The sequence below is a fragment of the Euprymna scolopes genome, chromosome 15, assembly GCF_053919585.1.
Source record: "Euprymna scolopes isolate OS-2025 chromosome 15, ASM5391958v1, whole genome shotgun sequence".
Lineage (NCBI taxonomy): Eukaryota > Metazoa > Mollusca > Cephalopoda > Sepiida > Sepiolidae > Euprymna > Euprymna scolopes.
The window spans coordinates 81,059,351-81,086,778 of NC_136496.1; the positions used below are offsets into that span (position 1 = coordinate 81,059,351).

At 33.3% G+C, this 27,428-nt stretch overlaps 1 protein-coding gene across 4 annotated transcripts in view; it reads left to right on the plus strand.

The window, feature by feature from the left end:
• Positions 1 to 27,428, plus strand: part of LOC145293940 (uncharacterized) — a 174,318-nt gene that overhangs the window by 139,023 nt on the left and 7,867 nt on the right. For all 4 annotated transcript variants that reach the window (XM_080140800.1, XM_080140796.1, XM_080140798.1 and 1 more), the window contains 3 exons: positions 2,604 to 2,736; positions 14,386 to 14,477; positions 19,771 to 19,901. In XM_080140800.1, coding sequence (XP_079996926.1) covers positions 2,604 to 2,736; positions 14,386 to 14,477; positions 19,771 to 19,901 — 356 coding nt within the window. The remainder of the gene's footprint in view (positions 1 to 2,603; positions 2,737 to 14,385; positions 14,478 to 19,770; positions 19,902 to 27,428) is intronic.

Here is a 27,428-nt window from a genome sequence, read left to right on the forward strand (position 1 = left end):
TGATAGGGGAGGGGGTAGAAATCCAGTGTGAACATTGCTGTGCAGAATAAACTGAAGCAGAACACACCCTAGGTGGGTTGAACCAGCTTCCTCTCAAGGAGAAAGTTTCTGGGAAATATCAAATTCACAGTCTCCAGTCGCTTGTCTATCTCAATCTGGGTAGATGACAACATTAGTTTTTTTTGTTTTTTTTTCAGTTCTTGCAGGGAGGTGTCAACATTCTCTTACATGCAGCACCTGATATTTCCATATGGTGACCACTCTGGTACTGACAAGGCTCAACATTGCTTAACTTTGTCAATCTAATGAGAACTGGTGTGTCAATGTGATTATACCGTATATTGTACAGGATAACAGCAGAAGAAAATGATTAATTAAAAAGAATGTAAAAAAAAAAAATGAATTTGTTTATGATTTAGTGTTTCAATTGACAATGTAACAACATCAACATGACTCTCAAAATCTAAGCTGATGATGCTGAAAACGGTATTAAAAATACAGAGTCAAGATGGAGGTGAATTTGTTTAAACATTGATTAATGAATCAAATGCTGTTTTCAAAGGAGTTCTTCCCAAGAATGGAATACAACATCTTAACACTAATCCACACTGTGGTTTTTATCTTTCACACATATAATCAGAATAAAGTTTTGATTTCAGGAAAGCATTAGGAGGTTTGTTCACACCAATTCTTATGTGAGTGATCAATTTACCATAGTTTTAAAGAATGACCTGAGTTTCACATTCGATAAGAAAAAATTTAATTTTTTTTTTTAAATTAATTGTAAAATGTGGTGCTCAATTGCTAGGAATTTATTGATTTCTAAAAAGGATTTGACCACAATTTAGTTTGTCTTACATGTCTGTCTGTTTTTTTTAATACTTATTATTCATTTCCTTTTTAGAAAATATTTAAGTTTATATTTTTATTATTTCAAGGTTTGTTATTATTTAAAGTTTTTCTATTTTAAAGCTTGTTATGATTAGGGTTAGCACAACAACATATTCTTTTCATTGTTTGGACTCTTGAGTATATATCCATTCATAGCTTATACGTCTTTTATTTTTATTTTTTTTTTTACATAGAGTTCACCACTTATCAAGGCCCAATGGCCACTCGGGGATAATAAGGGTTATTATGTGTACAGTACTCAATGGGATAGTGTAGCAATAGTATTGGAGAATTGATAAGGTGCCATTACTTAGGGGGGGGCGGTCCATCAGGAATTTGTTTGTGTTCGACTTGAAGACATTCAGGTTGAAGTCGGGAGGGAAACAGGCAAGCGGAACAGAGTTCCACAGGCGTGCAGTTCTAAGAAAGAAGCTTTGTTTATGGAATCGATGTTTTGATTTAGGCACAGATAAGGAGTGGGGAAAATTATTGACGGTGGTTTCAGCTAGTCGGGTGTTTTTTGAAAAAGATTAGCGAGGGGGGACCAGAGAATGGAGCTCAGACGAGCACTTGCCATGGAAATAACGATAGAACAAAGACAGGCTTGCTACGTCTCTTCTGTGGGAAAGAGGTTGCAGAGAAGAGAAAAGGGTATCCCCCACCAAGCCACGAAGTCTATTTCATACTCTGCCAAGGCAGGATAGGCTGTTTTGCATATAGCGTGATGTGGTCCTCGGTTAATTAACTGTGTCTGTGTCTGAGATATACTTGAGAGTAAAAACAATGAAAAGAATATTCTGTTGTCCTAGCCCTAGTTATCATTTCAAAATAAACGTTTACATTATAGTATCTAAAATGGTTTTTATACTAAAACTGAGTTCACAAATGTTTGTTTCCTCAAAGCTTTTTTCCTATATATTTTAACAACACAAAATGCATGCTTTAGTTCTGAGATTGAATTATGTTGAAAAATTTTCCATTCCAATTCTTCTAATCAACTATAATTTGTAGTTAACTCAATAAATTACTCTCACTTAGCTAGCTGTATATTTCTCTTACCCTCTCTCACTGTTGAGTCTAAGTTTTTGTTTTCTGTGATCATCTGGAGAAAGAGTGACATTTTCTTTTCAACTAATTTGTCATTAAAGAGAATCCCCACCACAAGAAGCAATTTCATATCATACTCAGTACAGATTCTATTTAACTCCATAGATTGTGAATCTGATAAGTACGTTCAACATTGCCCACCTGGGGAACTCTGTACAGTGGATCTACTTTCCAGATGACTACAATATGGTCGTATTTCAAATCTAATCTAAACAAGTTCTTAAAAAATTAAATTCTACTCAATTTCCACTGCTACTGTTGTCTCACTGACTTGCACTCATTAACCTTTATCTTTGAGTGACCTTTACACCTTGGTAAGTATTGACACTCTTGTAAAAAAAAAAAAAAAAAAATCCAGGTCAGAATGTATCTGAAAGTGTGACCAAAATTGATGCCTTACTGGCAGATGTAGTTTAAGATCTTACCCAGGACTAGGGTAAACAATTTTGAGTAGTTGATAGTGTTTAGAATTAGGGTGGGCCGAACAAACACATTGGGAAAGGGATTTTGCAATCAACATGAAGAAAAATGTCTTGCCTAAGGGTGTTCGATGCAGTTCATTTCCATGATTGGGGTTTCATCTTTTAATGTGATTTATTTTTCAGGTTTTGGAAGCAAATTGGGAAATGATCCGAGACGAAGTTTTATTGTTGATGTCTTCAACTGAGGCATTTGTTGATGAAACTGAAAAACTTAGAGAAAAGGGAATATGGAAACAATTAACGCTTTACCAAAGAGGTAAATCAAATCGATTCCAACTTGTTTAGTTTTTCTTTGATTTATGAATAAATGCAAAACGTTTTCTTATTTATAATCATTATATTGCCATCAAAACAGTTAGCCATTATTTAAATATATATATATATATATATATATATATATATATATATATATATAACCTTATTTGTCTATTTGAGGAACAGTCTCTGCCAAAGTATTCTGTCAATTTTTGGTCTACAGACTTGAAACTTGATATACAGGGGGGGGATTTGGACCTGTGAAACAAATTTGATTTGGTTTTAACTGGTAAAAATAGCTGCTAATGAGCCAATTGAAAAAAAAAATGGGAATTTGGCAGGCGTAAGTCGACTAAATGTGTTGTTTCTACACATGCACAAATATACATTTATATCTTTAACAATGTAATTTTTAAAAAAGATTTATATGCGTATGGACTTAGATCAGATGGTAAAGAGTCCAAGTTTCAGATCCAATCTTACTCTATGGATCTAAAACTTGGACTCTTTCAGCAAAAATAACAGCGTCATTTGGATGGATGTTACACACGTCTTTTGGGAAGAGTACTCAATCTTTGATGGCAAAACCACTCTAAAAAAAACTCTAGAGATGATATATGGAGACTTACCGAGAGTATCAACCTCAGTTTGTAAGAGACATGTTCAGTTTGCTGAGCATTGTGCACATGCCACAGATGAACTTGTTTCATCATTTGTACTGTGAAGGCAGCCATCATCTCACAATCGATCACGAAAGTTAACTTTTTCAAATAGGATACGAGATACATTTATCTCAAAGGAAGATCTTTTGGGTGCTATGACAAATAGGGTGTAGTGAGTTCAATCTCGGCTGAGGTGGCAAGACGATGATGATGAATGATTAAGGCTGAAGAGGTCCATAGGTTAAACAACATTATTTTTTTAAAGTTTTTGTGTGAATATGGACTGTAAGGAATAAGGCTGGACAGGTAGATGTTTTGGTTTCGATGGCACCGAAGTCGTTTTTTTTTTTTTAACTTTTGAAATTGCTACTGTATATTGGGTACAATATAATAATAATCAATAGAGAATTGACTCTATAATAATACAAAATCTACATAAATTAAAATATCATATTTAAGCGTATTTTACGACTGGGCAATGCTGTAGTCAATAATCCAACATAGAGCTTTGAAATACTCCCTATATAATAAAGACTTGAATAAAGCTTTGAAATACTCCCTATATAATAAAGACTTGAATAAAGCTTTGAAATACTCCCTATATAATAAAGACTTGAATAAAGCTTTGAAATACTCCCTATATAATAAAGACTTGAATAAAGCTTTGAAATACTCCCTATATAATAAAGACTTGAATAAAGCTTTGAAATACTCCCTATATAATAAAGACTTGAATAAAGCTTTAAAATACTCCCTATATAATAAAGACTTGAATAAAGCTTTGAAATACTCCCTATATAATAAAGACTTGAATAAAGCTTTGAAATACTCCCTATATAATAAAGACTTGAATAAAGCTTTGAAATACTCCCTATATAATAAAGACAAACAATTTAAAGCCATAACTACTTTACATATCTATTTTTTAAACAGTTTATGATAAATTAATATTTGATGTTATTCATTTCTAGTTTTATTGCACTATTTTATCTAAATAGTTTTGTCGATATTAACAGCAATTGAAATAATTTAATAATAAAAACGGATAACATCGCTTGCAAGAATTCTTACTAGTCAAGCCACCATAAGTGACGAAAAGAAAAAAGAGGAAGAGCCACTGATTTGGCTTTCTCTATGTCTCTATCTGTCTCCTCCTTTTCTCACCTCTCTCACTCTTCCTCTCGGAACCGCATTAACGGCGTTCTATATATACTTTTTTTCTATAAAATTTATCTGATGCTGCTGGGATGCTGAGAACAGGTATTACACTTTGAATTATTCATTTGCAGAAAATATAAAAAATTTAGATATGTTTTTTTTTTTTTTTTTTTTTTTTTAGAACTATTTTTATGACAATACGATTATCGATTAATTTTTTTTTTTTAATTATTTATTTAAAAATAAATAATTAAAAAAAAAATTAATCCATAATCTTATTGTCTTTTAATGGAGATACATGGTGTCGTACCAGTTCTGTTATAAAACCGTCCTCCCAGAAATTATCTCCTCCCTTTTTTAAGGGAGTGGGGATAATCCTCTCAGCTATAACATCCTCCTTTGGAGCAAAGGAGGGTTTATGCAGTAACTCTTCTATTATCATGTAACCATCTTCCTAAATACTTTTTTTTTTATCGTGAGGGTGATAGTTTAATATCTCTTTTGTTATTCCTTTTATGGGAAATTCTCCCGGGTTTTACCTCCTCTATTTTGGAAGGACTATGTATTCTGTTATAATGATACCATCCTACCAAACATTACCTTCTTTAAGAGTCAGTGTATGCAATTCGTTCATTATGACATACTCCAAACCTAACAAAAATGTGCCCAGAAGAAGAATATATATATATATATATATATAATTATTTTTTTACTATAATAATTAAATACCTACAGACACTAGTGTTTCATCCTTTCGGGATTCTTCAGTGCAGGGTGTCACAATTACTACCAGTTGAACGATTCGAACCCCGCGACACGAGACATCTCTGGCTCGATTAGCGGAGGCCGTATCCATTCGGCTACCATTAATCGTGTGAAATAGCGTTGAATTTTAAACATTTTAATTTAAATGTTCATTACGTCAGACAGACAGTGATCAAATCGTTATACGACGATCTACGCATAAGAGCTAAATTGACCGACTTTTATTCAACAGAAAGTGCTCAACGATAAGAAACGTATTTCTTAAAGGGGCTGTCATAATTATTTTTTTACTATAATAATTAAATACCTACAGACACTAGTGTTTCATCCTTTCGGGATTCTTCAGTGCAGGGTGTCACAATTACTACCAGTCGAACGATTCGAACCCCGCGACACGAGACATCTCTGGTTCGATTAGCGGAGGCCGTATCCATTCGGCTACCATTAATCGTGTGAAATAGCGTTGAATTTTAAACATTTTAATTTAAATGTTCATTACGTCAGACAGACAGTGATCAAATCGTTATACGACGATCTACGCATAAGAGCTAAATTGACCGACTTTTATTCAACAGAAAGTGCTCAACGATAAGAAACGTATTTCTTAAAGGGGCTGTCATAATTATTTTTTTACTATAATAATTAAATACCTACAGACACTAGTGTTTCATCCTTTGGGGATTCTTCAGTGCAAGGTGTCACAATTACTACCAGTCGAACGATTCGAACCCTGCAACACGAGACATCTCTGGCTCGATTAGCGGAGGCCGTATCCATTCGGCTACCATTAATCGTGTGAAATAGCGTTGAATTTTAAACATTTTAATTTAAATGTTCATTACGTCAGACAGACAGTGATCAAATCGTTATACGACGATCTACGCATAAGAGCTAAATTGACCGACTTTTATTCAACAGAAAGTGCTCAACGATAAGAAACGTATTTCTTAAAGGGGCTGTCATAATTATTTTTTTACTATAATAATTAAATACCTACAGACACTAGTGTTTCATCCTTTCGGGATTCTTCAGTGCAGGGTGTCACAATTACTACCAGTCGAACGATTCGAACCCCGCGACACGAGACATCTCTGGCTCGATTAGCGGAGGCCGTATCCATTCGGCTACCATTAATCGTGTGAAATAGTGTTGAATTTTAAACATTTTAATTTAAATGTTCATTACGTCAGACAGACAGTGATCAAATCGTTATACGACGATCTACGCATAAGAGCTAAATTGACCGACTTTTATTCAACAGAAAGTGCTCAACGATAAGAAACGTATTTCTTAAAGGGGCTGTCATAATTATTTTTTTACTATAATAATTAAATACCTACAGACACTAGTGTTTCATCCTTTCGGGATTCTTCAGTGCAGGGTGTCACAATTACTACCAGTCGAACGATTCGAACCCCGCGACACGAGACATCTCTGGCTCGATTAGCGGAGGCCGTATCCATTCGGCTACCATTAATTGTGTGAAATAGCGTTGAATTTTAAACATTTTAATTTAAATGTTCATTACGTCAGACAGACAGTGATCAAATCGTTATACGTTATATATATATATATATATGAATGTATATTCAATAAATTTAAAATTTATGACGTTAATGGTTAAATTTCAAATCCAAAAATGCTTATTATTATATGTAAGACAAAGAATACATTTGAAATATAGTTTATCTCCTTATCCTATAGGATTTTGATGTCTACCATCTCTTCAGAGGAGAAAATATTAGCAAATAATTTTAACACCTTATTTGCTAAAACCAGTAAGACATGGAAAATCACAATTAAAATTTTTTTAAGCATTTAAATATCATAGAGTAAGGGAAATTAATGAAAAAGATATTGAATTTTACATTCAATTTGCATGGTAAAATCCGAAGTGAAGGTCTTTGGTAGCAAATTTATTCTGAAAAATATATATACAGTCCTGGTCCAAAAAAATTCCTGATGAACTCCCCCCCCCCCAAGTGATGACACCTTATCAATTCTTCAATACTATTGCTACACTATCTCATTGATTACTGTACACACAATAACTCTTATCCCCGAGTGGCCATTGGGCCTTGATAAGTGGTGAACTCTATGTAAAAAAAAAAAAAAAAAAAATCACAAGACCACTTAAGAAAGTAAGCATTTACACATATTATCAAATTTTTAATCAAACAAATGGTTGAAACCATTGCCAAAAGGGAAAATATGATGGAAAAAAATGAAATCTGCTTCATTCGAAACCTTAACCCTGATCTAATAATTATTTTTTAAAAAACAAAGATTTTCATTTGGTCAAAATGATAAGACCACTTTGATAAAATCGGCTAGTTTTGAAAAAAATGAATACGAAAAGCTTTCTATGTTACTAAAAGCAACTTGTTAGTGGATAAAAAACATCTTACTAAATTATAAATGGCAAAAGGGAAACCATTATCACAGTTTGAGAGAGGAAGGATCTTTGAGCGTAATAGGGGTGGACTCTCCCATAGATCCATTGCAAATGAAGTGAATCGTAGCAAAACAGTCATCACAAATTTTTTAAGAAATCCAGATCAATATGGGCACAAAAAGAGTCCAGGTCGACCAAAAAAAATAACCCCATCACTGGATCACTATATCAGAAGAAGTTTAAAAAAAACTCCAGTATGAGTTCAAGTCGATTGAAAAGCCAAACAGCAGCAGAATATAGTCCTAAAACCATCAGATGGCATCTGAAAATGAAGGATTCTTGAACAGCATAAAATTAACTGACTTAAATATGCCGCCAAATACCAGACTTGGGATGAAGAGAAGTCGGAAAATATAATTTTCCCCGATGAGAAAAAGTTTAATCTAGATGGTCCAGATGGATTTCAACACTATTGGCATGATAAAAATTTGACAGACTTTTCAACTCGGCATAGTGGAAGAGGGTCTTTAATGATTTGGGGTGCTTTCTTGTCAGCTGGGACCCTAAATTTGCAAGTAGTGAAAGGCCGGCAAACATCATTGAAGTACATTTCAATGCTTGAAAATGCTTCTATCAGGACTGAAGGTCCACGTCTGTGTGGAAGAAATTGGATTTTCCAGCAAGACAACGCTGCGATACACACTTCTTGACAAGCACGAGAATACTTTTCTTCAAATAATATAGAATTGTTAGATCATCCAGCATGTTCTCCGAACCTCAATCCCATTGAAAATCTTTGGAGATGGATGGCAAAAAAAGTGTTCAAGGATGGAACCCAGTATGATTCGATAAAGGAACTTTCTGATTCAGTTTTTAGTACATGGGATAAAATTCCTTCACAACTGATAAAAAACTTAGTCGCAAGCATGCCGAAGAGAATTTTTGAAATAATTCTTAATAATGGAGGCTATACTAAATACTGAGACCCTTTTTTAGTAATTTATAATTGCCTTTTGGTAGATAAATTATCAGTGGTCTTATCATTTTGACCAGATGAAAATGTTTGTTTTTGAAAAAATAATTATTAGATCAGGGTTAAGGTTTCGACTGAAGCAGATTTCATGTTTTTTCATCATATTTTCCCTTTTGGCAATGGTTTCAACCATTTGTTTGATTAAAAATTCGATAATATGCGTAAACGCTTACTTTCTTAAGTGGTCTTTGATTTTGACCAGGATTGTATATGTAAATGTACATTTAGGCAGCATTTTTTCTCTAGGGCATATTTCATTAAATAAAATAGACGTTTTTTGTCTATTATTTCTATTTTCGATCCTTTCCAACTTCTGAATGACAGTCTTTACTTCTGGCAGGAACTGGCTGATGTAATCACCATATTTATAATAAGTCCGAGCATGGCCTACTATATAATCTATAGTAGGCCATGGTCCGAGTACTTTCCAATCCTTCAGAATTCATCGTCAGGGATAAATTAATCTAACTGGTTTTGAACAATTTATAAAGTTTCAGACTTATGAGAAATATGATGATTACATTAACCAATTCCCACTAGAAGTGAAAACTTATTCGGAAGTTGAAAGATAAAAAAATAGACGTTTTTTGTCCATTAATTCTATTTCATTTAATGAAATGTATATCTCAGGTCAAAGGTATTCAAGAATGATAACTAATGAATTTAGCAAGGTTATTAAGAGTGCTCAATAAAAGAAAAGCAAGATATATTTTTATTAATATAAACAAATTTACATGGTAGCAACACTAAACATGCTAATGCTTCCGACAAATGGTCAGTTAAAACCAGAAGTCCTTGTCAGGCGACTTAATAAATGGTTGCTTTCTACAGAAGAAACCAGTCCTCAAAAAAAACCATTTTGATTGAATTTTTTTTTTTTTAAATTTATTTATTTTTTTTTTGAGGACTGATTTATTCTTTGAAAAGCAACTATTTATTAAGTCGCCTGATGAGGACTTCTGGTTTTAACCGACCATTTGTCCGAAACATTAGCATGTCCAGTGTTGCAACCATGTAAATTTGTTTATATTAATAAATATATAACTTGGAAAAACACAAAAACGACATAATCATTATGTAAACATGTTCCATAAGTTCAACGTCAATAAAATCTTCTTTTTTTTTTTATATCTAGCCATATAAAATATGAAGAAAGATATGTATTAAGACTATTTCTAAATGTTGATTGAAATCTCTCCCTCTTTCTCTTCCTCACTTCCTTTCTGAAGATGGTTCCCGAGGGAAGAGATAGCAGTCCATAGCAGTTAGCCATATCACATAGAATAGATTTAAAATTTAAGTTGTACCTACCAAAACTTTTGAATTAGATGTAATTTAAGATTTCGAATATTCGTCAGAACATTCACTCCTTGTACTCTCTGCGGATGATCCAACCAAAAGCAGCTGTTAGTTAAGGGAATAAAGCTTGACCTGTTAAGGGAATGAAAGTCTTGTTTACATCAGAATTGTCATCTCGTTCATGAATATACAAGTATCCAAAGAAAAATACCAAGAGAACAGCTTCACCCATGATTTCTAAAAACCAGATAACAATATAGGATTCATTAAGGATCTAAAACAAGATGATGCATTGGTAATTCAATTGAATTAAACTTCTTTCTTAGAACTGCACGCCTGTGGAACTCTCTTTCGTTTCCCTGCTTTCCAGCTGACTACAATATGGTCATCTTCAAGTCCAATGTAAACAAGTTCTTAATGAGCTGTCCACTTAAGTAATCCAATTTACCAAATTTCCACTACTAGCAATTACTACGATATTGTCCCATTGACTACCATACAGGCATTAATCTTTATCCTTGAGTGGCTTCTGAGCCTTGATAAGTGGTGACTCCTATGTAAAAGAAAAATAAATAAATAAATAAAAAAAATTAATGAACCATAAACTCTCTAACTAGCAATGGCTTATACCCAATAACAAAAGCTCTTTTCAGATAAGCTTGGACATGATGCAAGTTTATTGCTAACACATGACGTTTCTTAGAAACAAATTTATTTTCAGCAATGCGACATTTATTTATTGATCATCTTAATCAATAACAGGTTGTGGCCTTCCTCTAGGTGTACGGTGTTTTGATTGTATGACTATTAATCACTAAACATTTAATCAGGTTTTTTTTTTGATAATGTGGACACTTAATTACATCGAGACATTTAATCACTTGGGGATTTCCGGAAGCGTTTGAAGGGTATCATTTTTCCACCACATTATATTTGTCTATTTTTTTTTTAATGAAATAGTTATTGAAGAAGTTTCTTTTATAATATTCTGTATTGCTTTTTTTTGTTTTGTTTTGTTTTTTTGTTTGAAGTTCGGTATTGTTTGTTAAAATTAAGTAAAAAAGAAGAAAATGAAACTATCTGCAGAAGTTTGTTTACATTTTTGAATGAAAAATTAATTAATATAAATGTTATGTTTATGAGTTAAAAAGTTTTAAAAAAGTGGCTGATAGTTACTTTCAGCAAACAGTTAGCCTCTCTTCTAACCCTTGCATAATTGCTGGGGTGGAGGCAGTTTTACACTTAGATTTTAATCTCTTGTAAAAATAACCCCAAAATTGTAAACAGGGCTAAAAATTTAACGTAATAAAAACATAATCACATAAATAACATTATTACATCAATAAATATTATTTTTTCCTTAGGAAGTGATTAATTATCTCTGTGTTGAGTTATTAAGTGTCCATGTGATGAAAAACCATGTGATTATATGTCTATGATTAATAGTCAGGTGATTGAATATTATCAGATTCATGCTTAGAAAGGGTTCGTATAGACTTGAAACGTCCTTGAATTTTGCCTTGAAAAGACCTTATTTCTATTATTACGTTAAAAAATCCTTGAAAATATGGAAAATATCTTGAAAATGTCTTGTAAGACCTTGAAAATTGCATTTTTTATGTCCAGTAAAAATTTGTGTCGGAATATAAAAAATAAAATTAAAATAAATAGTAAGAAATTATTTAAGTATTAATAAAAATATCATTAAAATATTTTTTCAAATATTGAAAATAAAATCGAAATACATTGTTCTGAAATTATGGATATAAGAGTTATGTCCCTTTATTGCAAAACTACCTTGGGTAGTTTTGCAATAAAGGGACATAACCAGCCTAGTTTACAGTTATCATAAATTTTTTTCTCACTTCTTTTTGCGGTGGGATTTAACTCTCCCTCTATTTTTGCTTTCATTTATTATTTAATTTGTTGGAGGGCACAAGGCGGCTGCCATAAATAAAAATGCCATTCCCCACTAAAATACTTTCCTTGTACAGATGGGATTCTGCAATGGCGACCCCCCCCTCCCATCTATAAAAAAAAAAAAAATTGTGATAACTGAAAATGAGGCCAGCTGGACCAAAAAAAAAAAAATGGACAAGACGGCAGCCATCTTAGTTGGAAATGTAAAAGCTGTAAAGAGTGTTAATATTTGAGATGACATCAAAAGCATTTAAAATTACTTAAAAACACCAAAAAATGATGCAGGTAGATTGCAAAGTAACTTTCATTGGCTATGGTAACATTTATTTGTTGTATATTTGATTTTTTTTTTTTTTTTTTTAACAATTTTATGAAAAAAATAACATCAAAGGATAAAAATAAAAATAAAAATCTATAACATCAAAGGATAAAAATAAAAATAAAAATCTATGATGCATCTGTACACAACTGGCCCACTAGCAGATGGCCTGCAACAAAAAAAGGAAACCAGTTTTCATCAAATGAAAATGAAATCATGTTGTCTTTTCTAGGATGGCAATTTTATCGTTTAACCCTGTACGTATGTCATGTTATGCTCATAAATTTTGAAATAAACTTGCAGTGACTGTAAACATGTTCTGTGTATTTAAGTAATAGATAGCCAGACTGAAGATTAATGCTTTGCAAAAAATCGGCCATGATTCTAAGTTGTTCAAACATTATTTGTCAACCGAGATAACCTAGTGTAGATAAGAATTAAGTACTGGAAAATCGTAAAAACAAAAATATAAATTTCATGTCGTGCTGGAACTGCTTATGTCATGCTATGCATCGGTGCTCATTTATTTTAAACTAGTTTATCACAAAGAAAAACACATAAACATAATATAATCAAACAGACTTTAGGCTTTTTTTGGGGGGGGGGGGATATTTCATCTTTATTTTTCTGAATTTTTGAGATGAGGATTGATAATTTGGATCATTTGGACTACTGTTCTCACCTGGAATGTTATTGTCACAATGTTTCAGCTGATGTCACCTCCGACCTTCTTCAGGTGTGTCTTGTCAAACTCAGGATTATAAAACAAACTCCAAATTTTGTTTTGAAAACTTGAATTTTATCTGGAGAAGGCGTTGAAAAACTTTGAAAAGTCCTTGTAAACAGACGTTGAGAATCTGTACGAAGCCTGTTAGATCAGTGGCACAATCGATAAATGAACTGGTTATTGTGCATTTATTTTAAATTTCTGAGCACAAATGCCGAGATTGACATAAGCAATTGCATCATGCCGTGAACATCCTTTATACACCATTACGTTTAGATTTTTATTTTTATCCTTTGATGTTATTTTTTTGATTAATCGTTCCCGTATCCGATTCTTATTTATGCTAGGTTGACAAATGTTAGACAACCTAGAATATTAGCTGGCGTTTTAAAAGGCATTATTCTTTATCTTGGCTGTTTATCTGTTATTTTAAATACATGGGAAAACATTACCATAAATGCAGAATGGCAGATGGGAAACCAGGCAAAAACATAATAAAAGCAAAATATAAATATCAACGTTGGCAATGAGAAGACCAGTATTCAAAATTGAAGACCATGTAAATAAGAACTCCTCCCAAAGCTGAAGACAGAACTATTTATATGGTTATTTTCATGTTTTTGACATAGTGTGGCATCATGGGGACCAAATGGCAATTTGATGTTGAATTGTTAATACATAGCAGTGGTTCATTTCCTTTACAAAATAATTGTTCAAAATCATCATTTTTTTTTTTTTTTTTAATGGAAATTGCTCCAGACAAGACATGAGGCCACTTGATATAAGGAGCTAAAAAAAAAAATACTATTTTAAAGTAAAAAAACCAGCCAATGATAAATATGAGATGGATAGATTCTGAATCAGAAAACAGCAATTCTTTCGTCTTTGTCAGAAACATCTCTTGTGAGGACTAACGGTTAAAATAATGAAGCAAGAATTTTAAGGCTGTAAAAATAAACTCAAGGCCCACTTTCTACTCTCTTAAGATTTCTTTTCTTTTATTTATTTGTTCTTTCAAATTTTTTCACTCAGTCCTTTTTAGGGAAATTGAAGCAGCTCCTCAAAGCATGACTGCTCTCTTTTTTTTTATTATAAAAAAAGAGAAAGATCCCATCAGTTTAATTGCTATATGCCACTAGTGACTTCCCCTCTTGTGATGAAATATCCTGATACATAGATGTGATTCTAAAGTTTTAATTTTTAATGAAATTTTCTGCTATTCTGACCTTTTATATGGAAAAATTCCATTAACATTTTTATGCATTAAAATATTGCTACATTTGTTCTCACCTTCAAATAATTGAAAGATTTATAATTTGCGAAAAATAAAAAACCCTAATCCTTTTGAAATTTTTTTGTTTTTGTTTTAAAGGAATTAAAACCAGAAATGGCTGTGATTATGCCCCAAGAACATGTGAACTTCTTGAAACATTACCTGACACCATCAATTGTAAACGAGGACAGGTAAATTTTATCACTTGGAATATTTTTTTCTTTCCCTTCTCCAAAATATGAATACACACATTTTTATATATATATATATATAGTCATCCACATACAGTAGTTTCGCTGTATCACAGCTGATCAGTGCGGCTAGACAAGCAACTACCTCAAGCCAGGATTGAAACTCAACCGCCCAAACGACAGTCAGTGCTTCTAACCATTATGCTATTCGGCTACTGCTATGCGAGTAGTGAATTAACAATGTTTTCATAGCATCCAAATGCCTAATTTGTTTACACAAAGAGCATCGCTTAATATGCCAATGGCAGTTTGTATCTCACTTCCCAACATGCTCAACCCAAGATAGAGAGCATTAGGTTGTGTAAAAATATACTTATGGGAAGTCAAATACAAAGACATGTTTTTGTTTCATTCTGCGGAAGGAAATTATCAGTTATGGAGTAATTTTTAATTCTACCATCTCTTTTATAAGCAAATGTATTTCTATATACATGTACTGTTGCTTAAAGTCATTGGTTGTTATTGTCTATTTGAAATGGTCATACCACTTCCCACCGAATCACTACAGTTTAACTTAATTGTTTCTTTTATTGCCTGTATAAATCACTTCATTCACAAATGTCCGCTCTAGTTTCTCCGACATTATTAGCTTCTAATTAATAACTAGGTTAGTAAGACTGACATTAGCTATTGGGTTCATATTTTCTCTAAGCATCGTTTTATTTTTCTACTCTAAATTTGTCACACTGCTGTCAAACCTTGCTACTTTAAAACTCGACACTCAAAACTTGTTACTCCAAATCTGAAACTCTGCTGTCAAAACTTGCTACTCCAACATGCAAATCCAAACTGACCCAATCTCTAAAAAAAAATTAGCCTTTTTATTCAAAACCGGAAACTTTTCATTTGCATATTACATGACAAAATTGTAAACATATAAAGAGAAGTAGCAGATATATTTTTTCTTTTCTTTTTGCCTGCCAACGAACACTACAGACTGCATAAAAATAGATTTGTACCAATTTTCTCTTAAAGTATTTAATCACAGCAACCTTCACGTGTTCCCTCTTGTAATCCCCAATAAAGAAAAATATTTTGGAAAACCAGTGCCAACAATAGAATCTTTGGATTCATGCAATATGATGATGGTGAAGTATTATGATCCTATTGATCACCGCACATGGTTCACTCAAATGATATATGTACCATATGCTGCGCAAGTGCAAATATTGCAAAACTTTTGATGATCCTTTGTAATTTAGCTGCGTATTAAGTTTAAAACAGATTATATAACAGGGTTCTACATTGCGAAACAGTCGCATTTGCGAGTGATTTTTCAAAATGGCGACTAGAAATAATAAAACGCTTATTTTTTGGTGATTGCATTTCTTTCACTGACAATCTTCCAAAGCTCACTACTGAGTGAAAAATATCTTTTCAACTTTTGTTTTTTAATAAAACGAACAAAGTTAAATCATTTAAACAATAAAAATTTAATAGAACAATCTACTATTTTTTTTTTATCGGAGGCTGTTTAAAAAGAAAAACATCTGAAGAAATTAGAATGTTTATCGCTTCAAGTATCAACATAAAATTTGTTGCATATTTAGAATTACACTTATTTGAAAAAAAAAAAACAGAAAAATCTTTATGATGTACATACTCATCATAGAACGAAGATGTCATATTCTAAAAATCATGCGGGTTTGACTAGTAACTTTTCTACTTGGCTAGTAAATGAAAATATTTAGTTGTCAAAGGTCAACTAAAGATAAATTTGTCCATAGAGCCCTGTATAAGAACTCAAGTCATTTGGAAAATTTTTAGTGGAGAGATCTTTCAAAAAAAAAAAAATATATATATATATATATATAGGTATATTAAGATTATATGTTTGGTTTAGCTATTGTGACTTTCACTGCCAATAAATTTTCAGTCTGAGAAGAGATAATAAAAAAAAGTGTCTTTTATATTTAAAAATAGCATAAATTATTTTGAAGGTCACAATTAAATTACTCCCCATTCTTCATTCTAATAAAGTAGTTAAACTTAAAGATTCCAACCTATTTTTATGCCATAAAGCAAATTAAACCAAACAAACAGAACCTTTTTTTCATATTATTTGAATTCATGCTACTGTGTTATTTTTACAATATTTCGGTCGATATAACCTTCGACTTGCTTCAGGTGTATCTTGTCGAACTAAGGAATGTTTCTGTTGAACTCTGAAATTTATACAGAATTTTGTACGGAACCCTTTATTTACTTCCTGGGGGTAGCATGCTCTTGTTCCATCAGCCATGACTGGATAGAGGTCCTAAGTAATTCGCAAATGTATTTGTCAGTCGCCCACCCTGAGAATTGAACCTTAAATCTTCAGGAGAATATCACTTTTTACAATTGATTTTTCCAAGTATTTTAACCACTGCACCACTTGTGGACAGTTCTAGTATTAATTTTAGGAGCCTTAAACCTATTTTTATTTCTAGTTGTAAATATCACTATTACTAATTATTATTACTATATATATATATATATATATTACTTATTACTGTATATATTATCTATTATTTATAATTAACAGTTCCCATATATTAAATTTTACACTAGGTCTACTTAGTAATTGATTGTCTCCCAGCACATGTGCTGCTCTTTTGAGTTGTCTTATTCTCCACCGTACATCTCTGTCTATAATTTTTACTTTGTGCAATAATGGTAGATGGTTTCCCTTTTCCTTCCAGATATGGTCAGCTATACCTGACTTTTTCAATCTCTGCATGTATTGTATGGCTTTTCCATATTCTTCTAACCATACTTTTAATGGACGACATAGGTCACATTTTTTTTTTTTAATATGTAGTATTAAGTAAATTCGTAATTATCGGCTGGTTGATAACTTTCAGTGTCGATAGGTTACCAATCTTGTAGACAAGCATCAAGCTTTACAACTCTTGTAGAGGATGGAGTCGCACTTTGATGTGTAGTTGGCGATCCCATCCTCTATTGTTAAGTAGGAGATTGAAGAATAAAGTCGCATGGTCTCCTTGCCATGAAATGAAGACATGAAGTATGCCGATATATAATTACAACCAAAGTACATTTATTTACATCTAATTACAAATTAAAGATTGTAACAGTTTTTTTTTTTTTTTTTTTTTTTTTTTTTTTTACACAGTGATCACCACTTATCAAGGCCCGGAAGCCACTCAGGGATAAGGGTTATTGCAAGTACATCACGTTAGTGAGGAGATTTTATGAAGTGTTTAATTAGGGGGGCGGTTCATTAGGAATTTGTTAACATTAGACTTGAAGACATCCAAGTTGTAGTCCGGAGGGAAGCAGGCAGACGGAACAGAGTTCCACAGGCGTGCAGTTCTAAGAAAGAAGCTTTGCTCATGAAATCCGCGTTTTGATTTAGGCACAGATATAGAGTGGGGGAAATTTTTCACAGTGGATTCAGCTAGACGGGTGTTTTTCGTGAAAGTTTGGCGAGGGGGGACCAGGGATTGGAGCTCAGACGAGCACCTGCCATGAAAATAACGATAAAACAAGGATAGGCTCGCAACGTCTCTTCTGTGGGAGAGGGGTTGCAGGGTAGAGAAAAGGGCATCCCCCACTAAACCACGAAGTCTATTTTGTACTCTGTCAAGGCATGATAGGCTGTTTTTGGCAGCTCCTGCCCAGATATGGCAACAGTATTCCATCCTTGGCCGTACTTGGCTTTTATATAGATAGAGAATTGCATCAGTAGTGAGATATCTTCTGGAGCGGTAGAAGGATCCCACCATCTTTCCTGCGACCTTGGCAACAGACTTGATGTACGTGTTCCATTTCAGATCAGGAGTAAAGGTCAAACCCAGAAGCTTGTCAAAACACGGGGCCTCACCCAGCCGACAGCCATCCATCACAATTGATGCCAGCTGGGGATCAGAGCGTTGATGATGTAAGGATAGGAGTTTGGTTTTAGATGCATTAAAGGTAACTAGCCACATCTTCCCCCACTGAACCACGCGCTCGAGATCAGAGGAGAGAGAATCCGAGAGAACTTCGTCATTTACAGCCTTTGATGTGTTGCCGTAGATGGTCGTGTCATCAGCATAGATGTCAACGAATGATTTAAGTATGTGTTTAGGGAGGTCATTGATGTAGATCAGGAAGAGAGTTGGGCCGAGGATTGACCCCTGAGGGACTCCAGCATTTATATTGCAGGCCTCCGATTTTTGTCCATCTACCACTACTCTTATGAGCCTATCGGAGAGAAATGATTTAATGATTGAGAAAACATTTCCAGTTATACCGTAGCTGGAAATCTTGTGAAGTAGACCCTTATGCCATACTTTGTCAAAGGCCTTTGATATGTCAAGAGCAATTGCCCTAGAAAGGAAGCCTTTGTCAAGAGATTCACTAATCCTGTGAGATATAACCGTCAGCACATCTGCGGTAGATCAGTTCATAACGAAAGATGATTAACGAGTAATGTTACTTGCGTGAGTGTTTGGTGAGAGGTCGAACATCAGTTTGGCTGTTTGTTAAAACTGGGAAGTGTTTTCGTCACATCTGCATTTGCTGCGAGGTCCAGCAAAAAAGAGAATGAATGATACAAACTCAAAGTGAAAGTGGCTGTATCGCCCCCTTGTGGCCAAGAATGATATTGCCAGAGTTAAAGGGTGATAATCGTGTTTGTCTTAAGGCCATCCGTTTGTGTTTGTGTGTTCGCTTGTGTGGAGGGTATATACTCTTAGCATTTTTAACTGTTCGCTATATTTTATATGTGGCTATGAGAAATCTTGCTTCACATAGCCATCTGTAAGCATTCATTTGGTTAACTGATTTTAACTTATTATTTCAATGTCCATTTTTCAAAACTTGTCACATGATCTGCTTACACTCCCCCTCCTTGCTTTATTCACTACCACGATACCCAAATTGTAATTCTTTATTTTTATTTAATCTTTTATTTCTTTACAAGTCTCAACATTTTTGTTAACTCTTGCAATAAAATAGTAGGATAAGTCGAATGATTATCCTCATTTTGGTTGCTATTTTCACACTATTTCGGCTGATGTAACCTCTGGCCTTCTTTAGGTTATCTTTTTGAACTCGTGAATCTTTGTGGAACTTGAGGGAACTATATGAAATTTCAAACTAAACAAAACACTCTGTACTTAATCCCAAAAATACAAATTAGCAATCCTCATCTAAAAAAAATTCTGAAAAAAATATTTTCTTTTAAATTAAAAAAAAATATATCTTCTCGTTTTAATATAAAATCTTATTTTTTATTTTTAAACAGGTTAAATTTTCTCTCATGCAACCGGGTACTCATGTTTGGCCTCACTGTGGCCCAACTAACTGCCGAATAAGAGCTCACCTAGGCTTGGTTGTACCTGCAGGTGCGAGAATAAAGGTTGGAAACAATACCAGGTAATAATTATTTTCTTTCATCAATATTTTTTTTTTTCTCATATTTACTTAAGAGTTTCTTTTTTATTTTTCAGATTGGTTGTGTGTTCTAAGTCCTCAACTGTTCTATGTGCGCAAATGTATCATCGGATAGCTGAGGACTTGACAATAACCATTAAGGACTTATATGAGCTTTCAGGTTCAAAAATGATCGGCCTTCAATGGTAAAATTTCGATTGCGTAATCATCTTGTGTGAACTTGCTTAAGACTGGCATGCTTCAGCTGCTATCTGTTGGGATGTGATGCAGACCTCACGAGAAGCTAGCTTTACCCACATAGGATGAATAAAAAAAAAAAAAAATATATATATATATATATATATATATATATATATATATATATATATATATATATATATATATATATATACAGTGGCATTCACCCTAGGTAGTTTGAACCAGCTTCTTTCGAAAGAGGAAGTTTCTAGGGAATATCAAATTCACAAATTATCTCCAATTGTAGGTATATCCCAATCAGGATAGAAGACAGCATCATATTTTTTTCAGCTTTTGCAGGGAAGTGTCTAAGTCCTCTTACATACAACGTCCGGTATTCGCAAATGGTCACCCATCTGATACTGACGAGGCTCAATGTTACTCGACTTACGTGAGCTACGAGAACCAGTGCCTTATACAACCAGACTGAAATTTTTTTATGTGTCTTTCACATTTATGTTGTAAATGTAAATTATGTTGTAAAGAAATAGTTTTACACAACTTTGAACCACTCAACCGCTCTTGAAAATTTTTGTTAGTGATTTCTTTTCTTTTTTTATTTTCAAAGATATAATTTCTTTGTTTAGTTACTAACTCCATGATTACCAAAAAAGAAAAAAAAAGATTCTTTTTTAACAATTTTCATATTTTCACAGCTTAGAAGTGAGAATGCTCATTTTATAATAAATTTAGTTTGAAAAATCTTCAATTGATAAGGGCTAATGTTTTACAAATAATTAATCTTGCAAATACCTCATAGCTTGTTCTCAATGTTAATGCATTGTAAAATGAGCCCTTATGTTATATTTTGAGGTAGCCTTGAAGCAAAATACTTCACCTCCTCCAAGAGGGTGGAAATAGGAAGTAAGATGATGAGATCAAGAGTGACTTTCATGAGAATGTGTAGGTGATGAAACGCTTGGTTGTTGTCAGTGAGTTGATCCCTACATAGTCTTTTACTTCGAAAATATCATCTTATATTCAACACTTCTTATATTCAACATATCTTGATTTTTGCCTGCATGTGTTGTTATCCCGACAGACTAAAGAGAAATCTGGTAGCTGTAATAAAAAGCTATCTGGCCTGCTTCTCACATTGATTATTTGATTAATTAATTCAATCTTAAGGATTTTAGAAAAAAAATTCATGGATCTTAGAGAAAATGAATGATTTCTTCACTATGCTGCAAAATCAAAAGGGAGTGGAGAGATAAACTTATTTTTAAGCTTAATGATTTTATGTTGTACTAGCCTGGGTAGCCGGCGTTGCCCTGGTGTTTAGAGGTGTGTGTTGAGCAAAAAAAAAAAAAAAATTGTTATGGCAGGCAGGCAGGCAGACTCGAACCTGTGATGCAAAAGTGGAAAAGAATGTGAAAAAAAGAATGTGACGTCTTTGCTGTTGCGTCCATCGCTAAACCGGAAATAGCGAAGGTTTAAATTAAAATTTTTAACGGGGTGACGGTGCTGGTCCCACGCCCGACCTTCCCAGAAGGTACATACAGCACCTAGCCTTCCCAAATGGTCACCTATCTGGTACTGGCCAGGCTCAATGTTGCTTAACTTCAGTGATCTGGCGAAAACCGGTGTGTCAATGTGATTGTACCGTACCACAAAGGGAGAAGAGTTGCTTTATTCTGAGCTGGATTCTATCCATCTAATATTTATTTAAGCAGGAAATACATAATGATATCATGTGTCATAGGAAATGTATTTGTTTCATCTATATATCTATAAAAGTGAAAATTATGTGTGTGTGTCTGTGTACATTTCCCTACCAAATAACTCTGTCAATTTTTGGTCTAAAGACTCGAGATTTGACATAAGGAGTATTGAGAGTTGGGAAAATATTTTTTATCGGTTTTCGGACAGAAATTTGACTGTCAAGGGGTCAAAGTTTAACGATTTGACCTTTGAAAACTCTATCAAACTCCTCCGCAAATTTTGAACACTTAAAATTTTAAATGTAGGTTACTTGGATATGGATCAAAGTTTTTAATTTGATTTGAGCCCCCAAAAAATAATGGGTCAAAATTGAGGTCAAAGTTAAAAAAAATATTATCTCTGTGGTCTCTACCAAATTACTCAGACAATTTCTAGTCTAAACATTTGAAATTTTACATAAATGGTATTCAGAGATAGAGCAAGCTTTTTAATCGGTTTGGGTTGAAAATTTGAGCTGTCAAGGGGTCAAAGTTTAAAAGATTTGACCTTTACAGTGTCTAGCAAACTACGCAGCCAATTTTGGATCTAAACATTTGAAATTTATATAACGGGTATTCAGACATGCGGCAAGCAGTTTAATCAGTTTTGGGGCAAAAATCTGACTGCCAAAAGGTCAAAGTTGAAAGAGTTGACCTTTGCAGATTCTACCAAATTTCTCTGCCAATTTTTGGTCTAAAGACTTGAAATTTTAGATGTAGGTAACTTAGACATGAATAAAACTTTGTATTTTGATTTGAGACCAAAATAATAAATGTTAAGGGGTCAAAATTGGGTTCAAAGTTTAAAAAAAAATTGATCTCTGTGGTCTCTACAAATTTACTCAGACAAATTTTGGTCTAAACATTTGAAATCTTACATAAAGTGTATTCACACATAGGGCAAGTTTTGAACAGTACATAGGGCCTTAGCAAAGCTGGGCTGAACTGCTAGTTAAATTTAAAATTATAAAATAATTCTTTGAGGATACTAGCATAGGTGTCCAGCATTGCCCGGGTGTTTGGAGGTGTGTGTTGAGCAAAAAAAAAAAAAAAAAGTGGTAGTAGGAAGGCAGGCTCGAACCTGTACCACGTAGGAGGAAAAGAACTGGAAAAAAACGTGATGTCTTTGCTGTTACGACCACCAGCAAACCGGAAGTGACGTAGGTTTAAATTAAGGCTAGACAATCAAAAAGAGGGGATGACTTTTGAAAATATTAGCAAAAATAGCAACCCGTTCCTGTAGAAAAGTGTCCAGTTGAGGGTAAAGAAATTAATGTTTTTAGCCAATTTTTTGATATTTGTTGTCTGAAGGGTCGAGCTTCAAAATAATATTGATCTTGTGAAAATCTGTCGCCTCTGTCAAAAGTTTTAGGCAGACATTCAAACATACATAAATACATAGGTTTATATATTGATAGCTCAAATTTTCAACCAAAACCGATTAAAAAGCTTGCTCTATCTCTGAATACCCTTTATGTAAAATTTCAAATGTTTAGACCAGAAATTGTCTGAGTAATTTGGTAGAGACCGCAGAGGTAAAATTTCTTTTAACTTTTACCCCTATTATGACCCTTAACATTTATTGTTTTAGGCTCAAATCAAGTTATTAAGTTATATCCATGTCCAAGGAGTTTATATCTAAAATTTCAATTATTTAGACCCAAAATTGTCGGAGGAGTTTGGTAGAGTTCTCAAAGGTAAAATCATTGAAGTTTGACCTCTTAACAGCCAAATTTCTGGCCAAAAATGGATTATAAAGATTTTCCCAAATCTCACTACCGTGTATTATCAAATTTCGAGTCTGTGGACTGAAAATTGACAGAATTATTGCATAGGGAAATGTACACAGACAGACACACAGACACGTTCACTTTTGTAGATCTACTAGCATGGGTTTCCGGGTGTTTGGAAGTGTATGCTGAGCAAAAAAAAAAAAAAAAAAAAAGGTCAATTTTTTTAACTTTGGCCCCTATTATGCCCCCTTAACATTTATTGTTGTCTTGGGCTGAAATCAAGTTATTAAGTTAGATCCATGTCCAAGGAATCTATAACTAAAATTTCAAGTGTTTAGACCGAAAATTGTCGGAGGAGTTTGGTAGAGTTCTCAAAGGTCAAATCGTTGAAGTTTGACCCCTTAACAGCCGAATTTCTAGCCAAAAACCGATCACATAGATTTTCCCAAATCTCAGTACCCTGTATATCAAATTTTGAGTCTGTAGACTTAAAATTGAGAGAGTTATTGTGTAGGGAAATGTACACAGACACACACATCCACAATAAATGTTAAGAGGTCATAATAGGGGTCAAAGTTTAAAAAATTTGACCTCTGCGGACTCTACCAAATTACTCAGACAATTTCTGGTCTAAACATTTGAAATTTTACATAAAGAGTCTTCAGAGATAGGGCAAAGTTTTTAATCGGTTTGAGTCAAAAATTTTTAGTTACCGATATATAAATGTATGTATGCTTGCATGTCTGCCTAAAACTTTTGACAGAGGCAACGGATTTTACCAAGATCAATATCGTTTTGAAGTTCGACCTTTCAGGTGACAAATACCGAAAAAAATTGGCTAAAAACATTAATATCTTCACCTTCAACTGGGTACTTTTCTACAGGCGGGGGCGGGGGGGTCGTTTTTTTCTCCGATATTTGCGCAACATACACATCCAAACACCCAAGCAACGCCGGGCTGAAATGCTAGTTTATATATATAATCAAAAGGAAATGGACAGCCTAAGTGAAACCCTCTACCAAAATAACTATCCAGAGAACATGGCAGCAGCTCCGAGAAATCTGAAAACTCACTACAGTTTGTCTATCAGATGATTCTATTGCTGGCATTGGTTTCCCAGATATATTTCTAGTTAGAATTCCTTCTAGAAAAGCATCAGGTACTTGCAGGAGTGACTACGTGAAGGTTTCCAACGCCCTACGTGAAAGTGTTTTTCCATGGAACAATTTGGATTCATACTTGGCACACCTTGGCTGTCAGTTTATGTGATTAATCACTTATGGTGTTAGTACTAGGGTTGGATCAAATACTGACTTTTAACAATTGAAATACAAATACTTTCGTTTAGGTTACCAGAAATACAAATACTTTTATTCCTAAGTCTAAAAATACAAATACTTTTATTCCTCAATCCCAAAATACAAATAAAAATACAATAACTGATTAAACAAAAACAAGTATAAGTACTTTTTTTTTCAAAGTAATAAAGAAATCTGAAAATATGCAACAAAAAAAAGAAGAAAAAGAAAAGAAATATTTCCTTCCAAATTTGACATCTACATCATGTCCTCATTGCATTTTATTATCATTAGAGCTCTGAAAGTTTCCTTCTCTCTCTCTCTCTCTCATACAAATACAAAATACTATTTTCCTGGATGCCGTAATACAAATACAAATTACTTTTTATTGTGATGTTAAAATACAATTACATTAAAATTGTATTTAAATACAATTGAAATACAAATACAATTGTATTTGATCCAACCCTAGTTAGTACAATATTCGTGAGTGACTCAGCTCTCTGAAAACAACTGAGCCAATGTAACTATAAAAATGTTATGACTAAGAACTATGTATGCAATTCCACGTAAGTGTGAAAAAATATACAAAAGTTAAAACATGCCGCCCTCTAAAACATTTAGAAAATGATCAAATCACAAAGTTGATTGATTCTTTATTGAAATAGTGGCATTATTCAATGAGATGTGAAACAACTAATTACCAAGAGAGGGAATGGCTTTCTTAGAAAGAAAAATAATAAGTAAAATTAAAGTAGCCAAGCGTTAACTTTCAATACATCCTCTGCAAAATATTGACCTACTTCCTCGAATAGAAAATTTGGAAAGAAGAAAGTTTCATTTTCACTTTAAAATAAATGAAATTTTGTAGGAATATTTATCTACCACAATGCAGATTCTGTTAATGGCGAAGGGCTCATGTTTATCCTTTTTTCGTATAAAGAAGCCCCAGGGGAGAGTATCTTTACCGAGATGTTTTGATATATTTTTAACTTTATTTTTAACTAATGAACATTTTTTTTGAACTGCATGAATCACCAAATTTATAATTTTAAATTTAGTAGACCATTGATAAGAATTAAACAGAAACGAAAAAGATAAGAATTAAGGAGAAACGAAAAAAGATAAGAATTAAGGAGAAACAAAAAAAAAGATAAATAAATATAATAATCTGGACACTTATTTTATCAAATTTTGAAATGCACTCATTAAAAGTAGAAACGATATAGTGTAATCTCTGCTTATATATAAAAGACACTTTGTCTGTGTGTGAGTTGGTTCCCAATGGACTCCGAAACAGTTGGGCTTCTTTTTTTTTTAAATTTCACACAAATGTACTTCGTTGTTCTTAGGTTTTTTATTAGATTGTCCTCCAATAAGTATGGAAAATCAAAAAAAGAAAGAACAGTCCGATTTTGTACCAAAGTTAATACTCTTATACAACCTAACATCACAAATCGATTTGAGAAGTTTTATCACTCCGCAAGCAGAAGAGTCCCTCACATAAAATCAACAGTAGGTTTTTTGATAAGACAGGGCTGTGTTCGAAATGAATGTTTTTGTTTAAAGCATAAGTGAATTATGATACTTGACATTTGCATTTTAAACTTTAATTCAAGCCATTATATAAAAACTAGCCTGGATGTCCGGTGTTGTCTGGGTGTTTTGAGGTGTGTGTTGAGCAAAAAAAAAAGTGGTAGTAAGTAGGCAGGTAAGCTCGAACCCATACCGCGAAGGAGAAAAAGAATGTGAAAAAAAAGGTGACGTCTTTGCCGTTGTGTCTATCACCAAACCGGAAGTGGGGAAGATTTAAATTAAGGCTAGTCAATTGAAAAGGGGTGATGACTTTCAGAAATATCGGCGAAAAAAGCGACCCCTCCTTGTAGAAAAGTGCCTAGTTGAGGGTAAAAGAATTAATGTTTTTAGCTAGTTTTGACCGATCTCATGAAAATCTGTCGCCTCTGTCGAAAGTTTTAGGCAGACATACATACATGCATACATACAAACATACATTTAAACAGACAGGTGAGATTTATATTGTAGATGATTTTATAAAATCAAAAGTAAGTTATCCACAGTGCAATGTTGACTACAATGTATTGTGGACTAAGTCGCTGTGGGAAGACATGAATCTTCCTCCCGGTGCACCACGATGGGTTCCTAACTAGAGCAGGCAATCAATCAGTGTGTTTGAAAAATGGATGATTTCACTGATTTCAATGACAATGAAAGTATCGAAAGTGTAATATATTCGTTGATCCTCCTTCAATCCTGGGCAACTTCAGATCTCCTTTCTAGTTATTCAAATTAAAACAAAAGTGAAAATTTGAAATTCAGGGAAGTGTTACACATTTTTAAGCAGAATTTTCCGGAAAGAAATAAAGTAAAAAAAAAAATAAACATTTAATGAATTTCTAAAATGTTCAGAATTTTATCAAAATTAATTTCATCCCGTTTGGCATCTTCGTTCATTATTATATGGGATTTTGACAGTTAAATTTAGTTCTTACAATATGTTTGTTTATGAAATTTTTAATGGA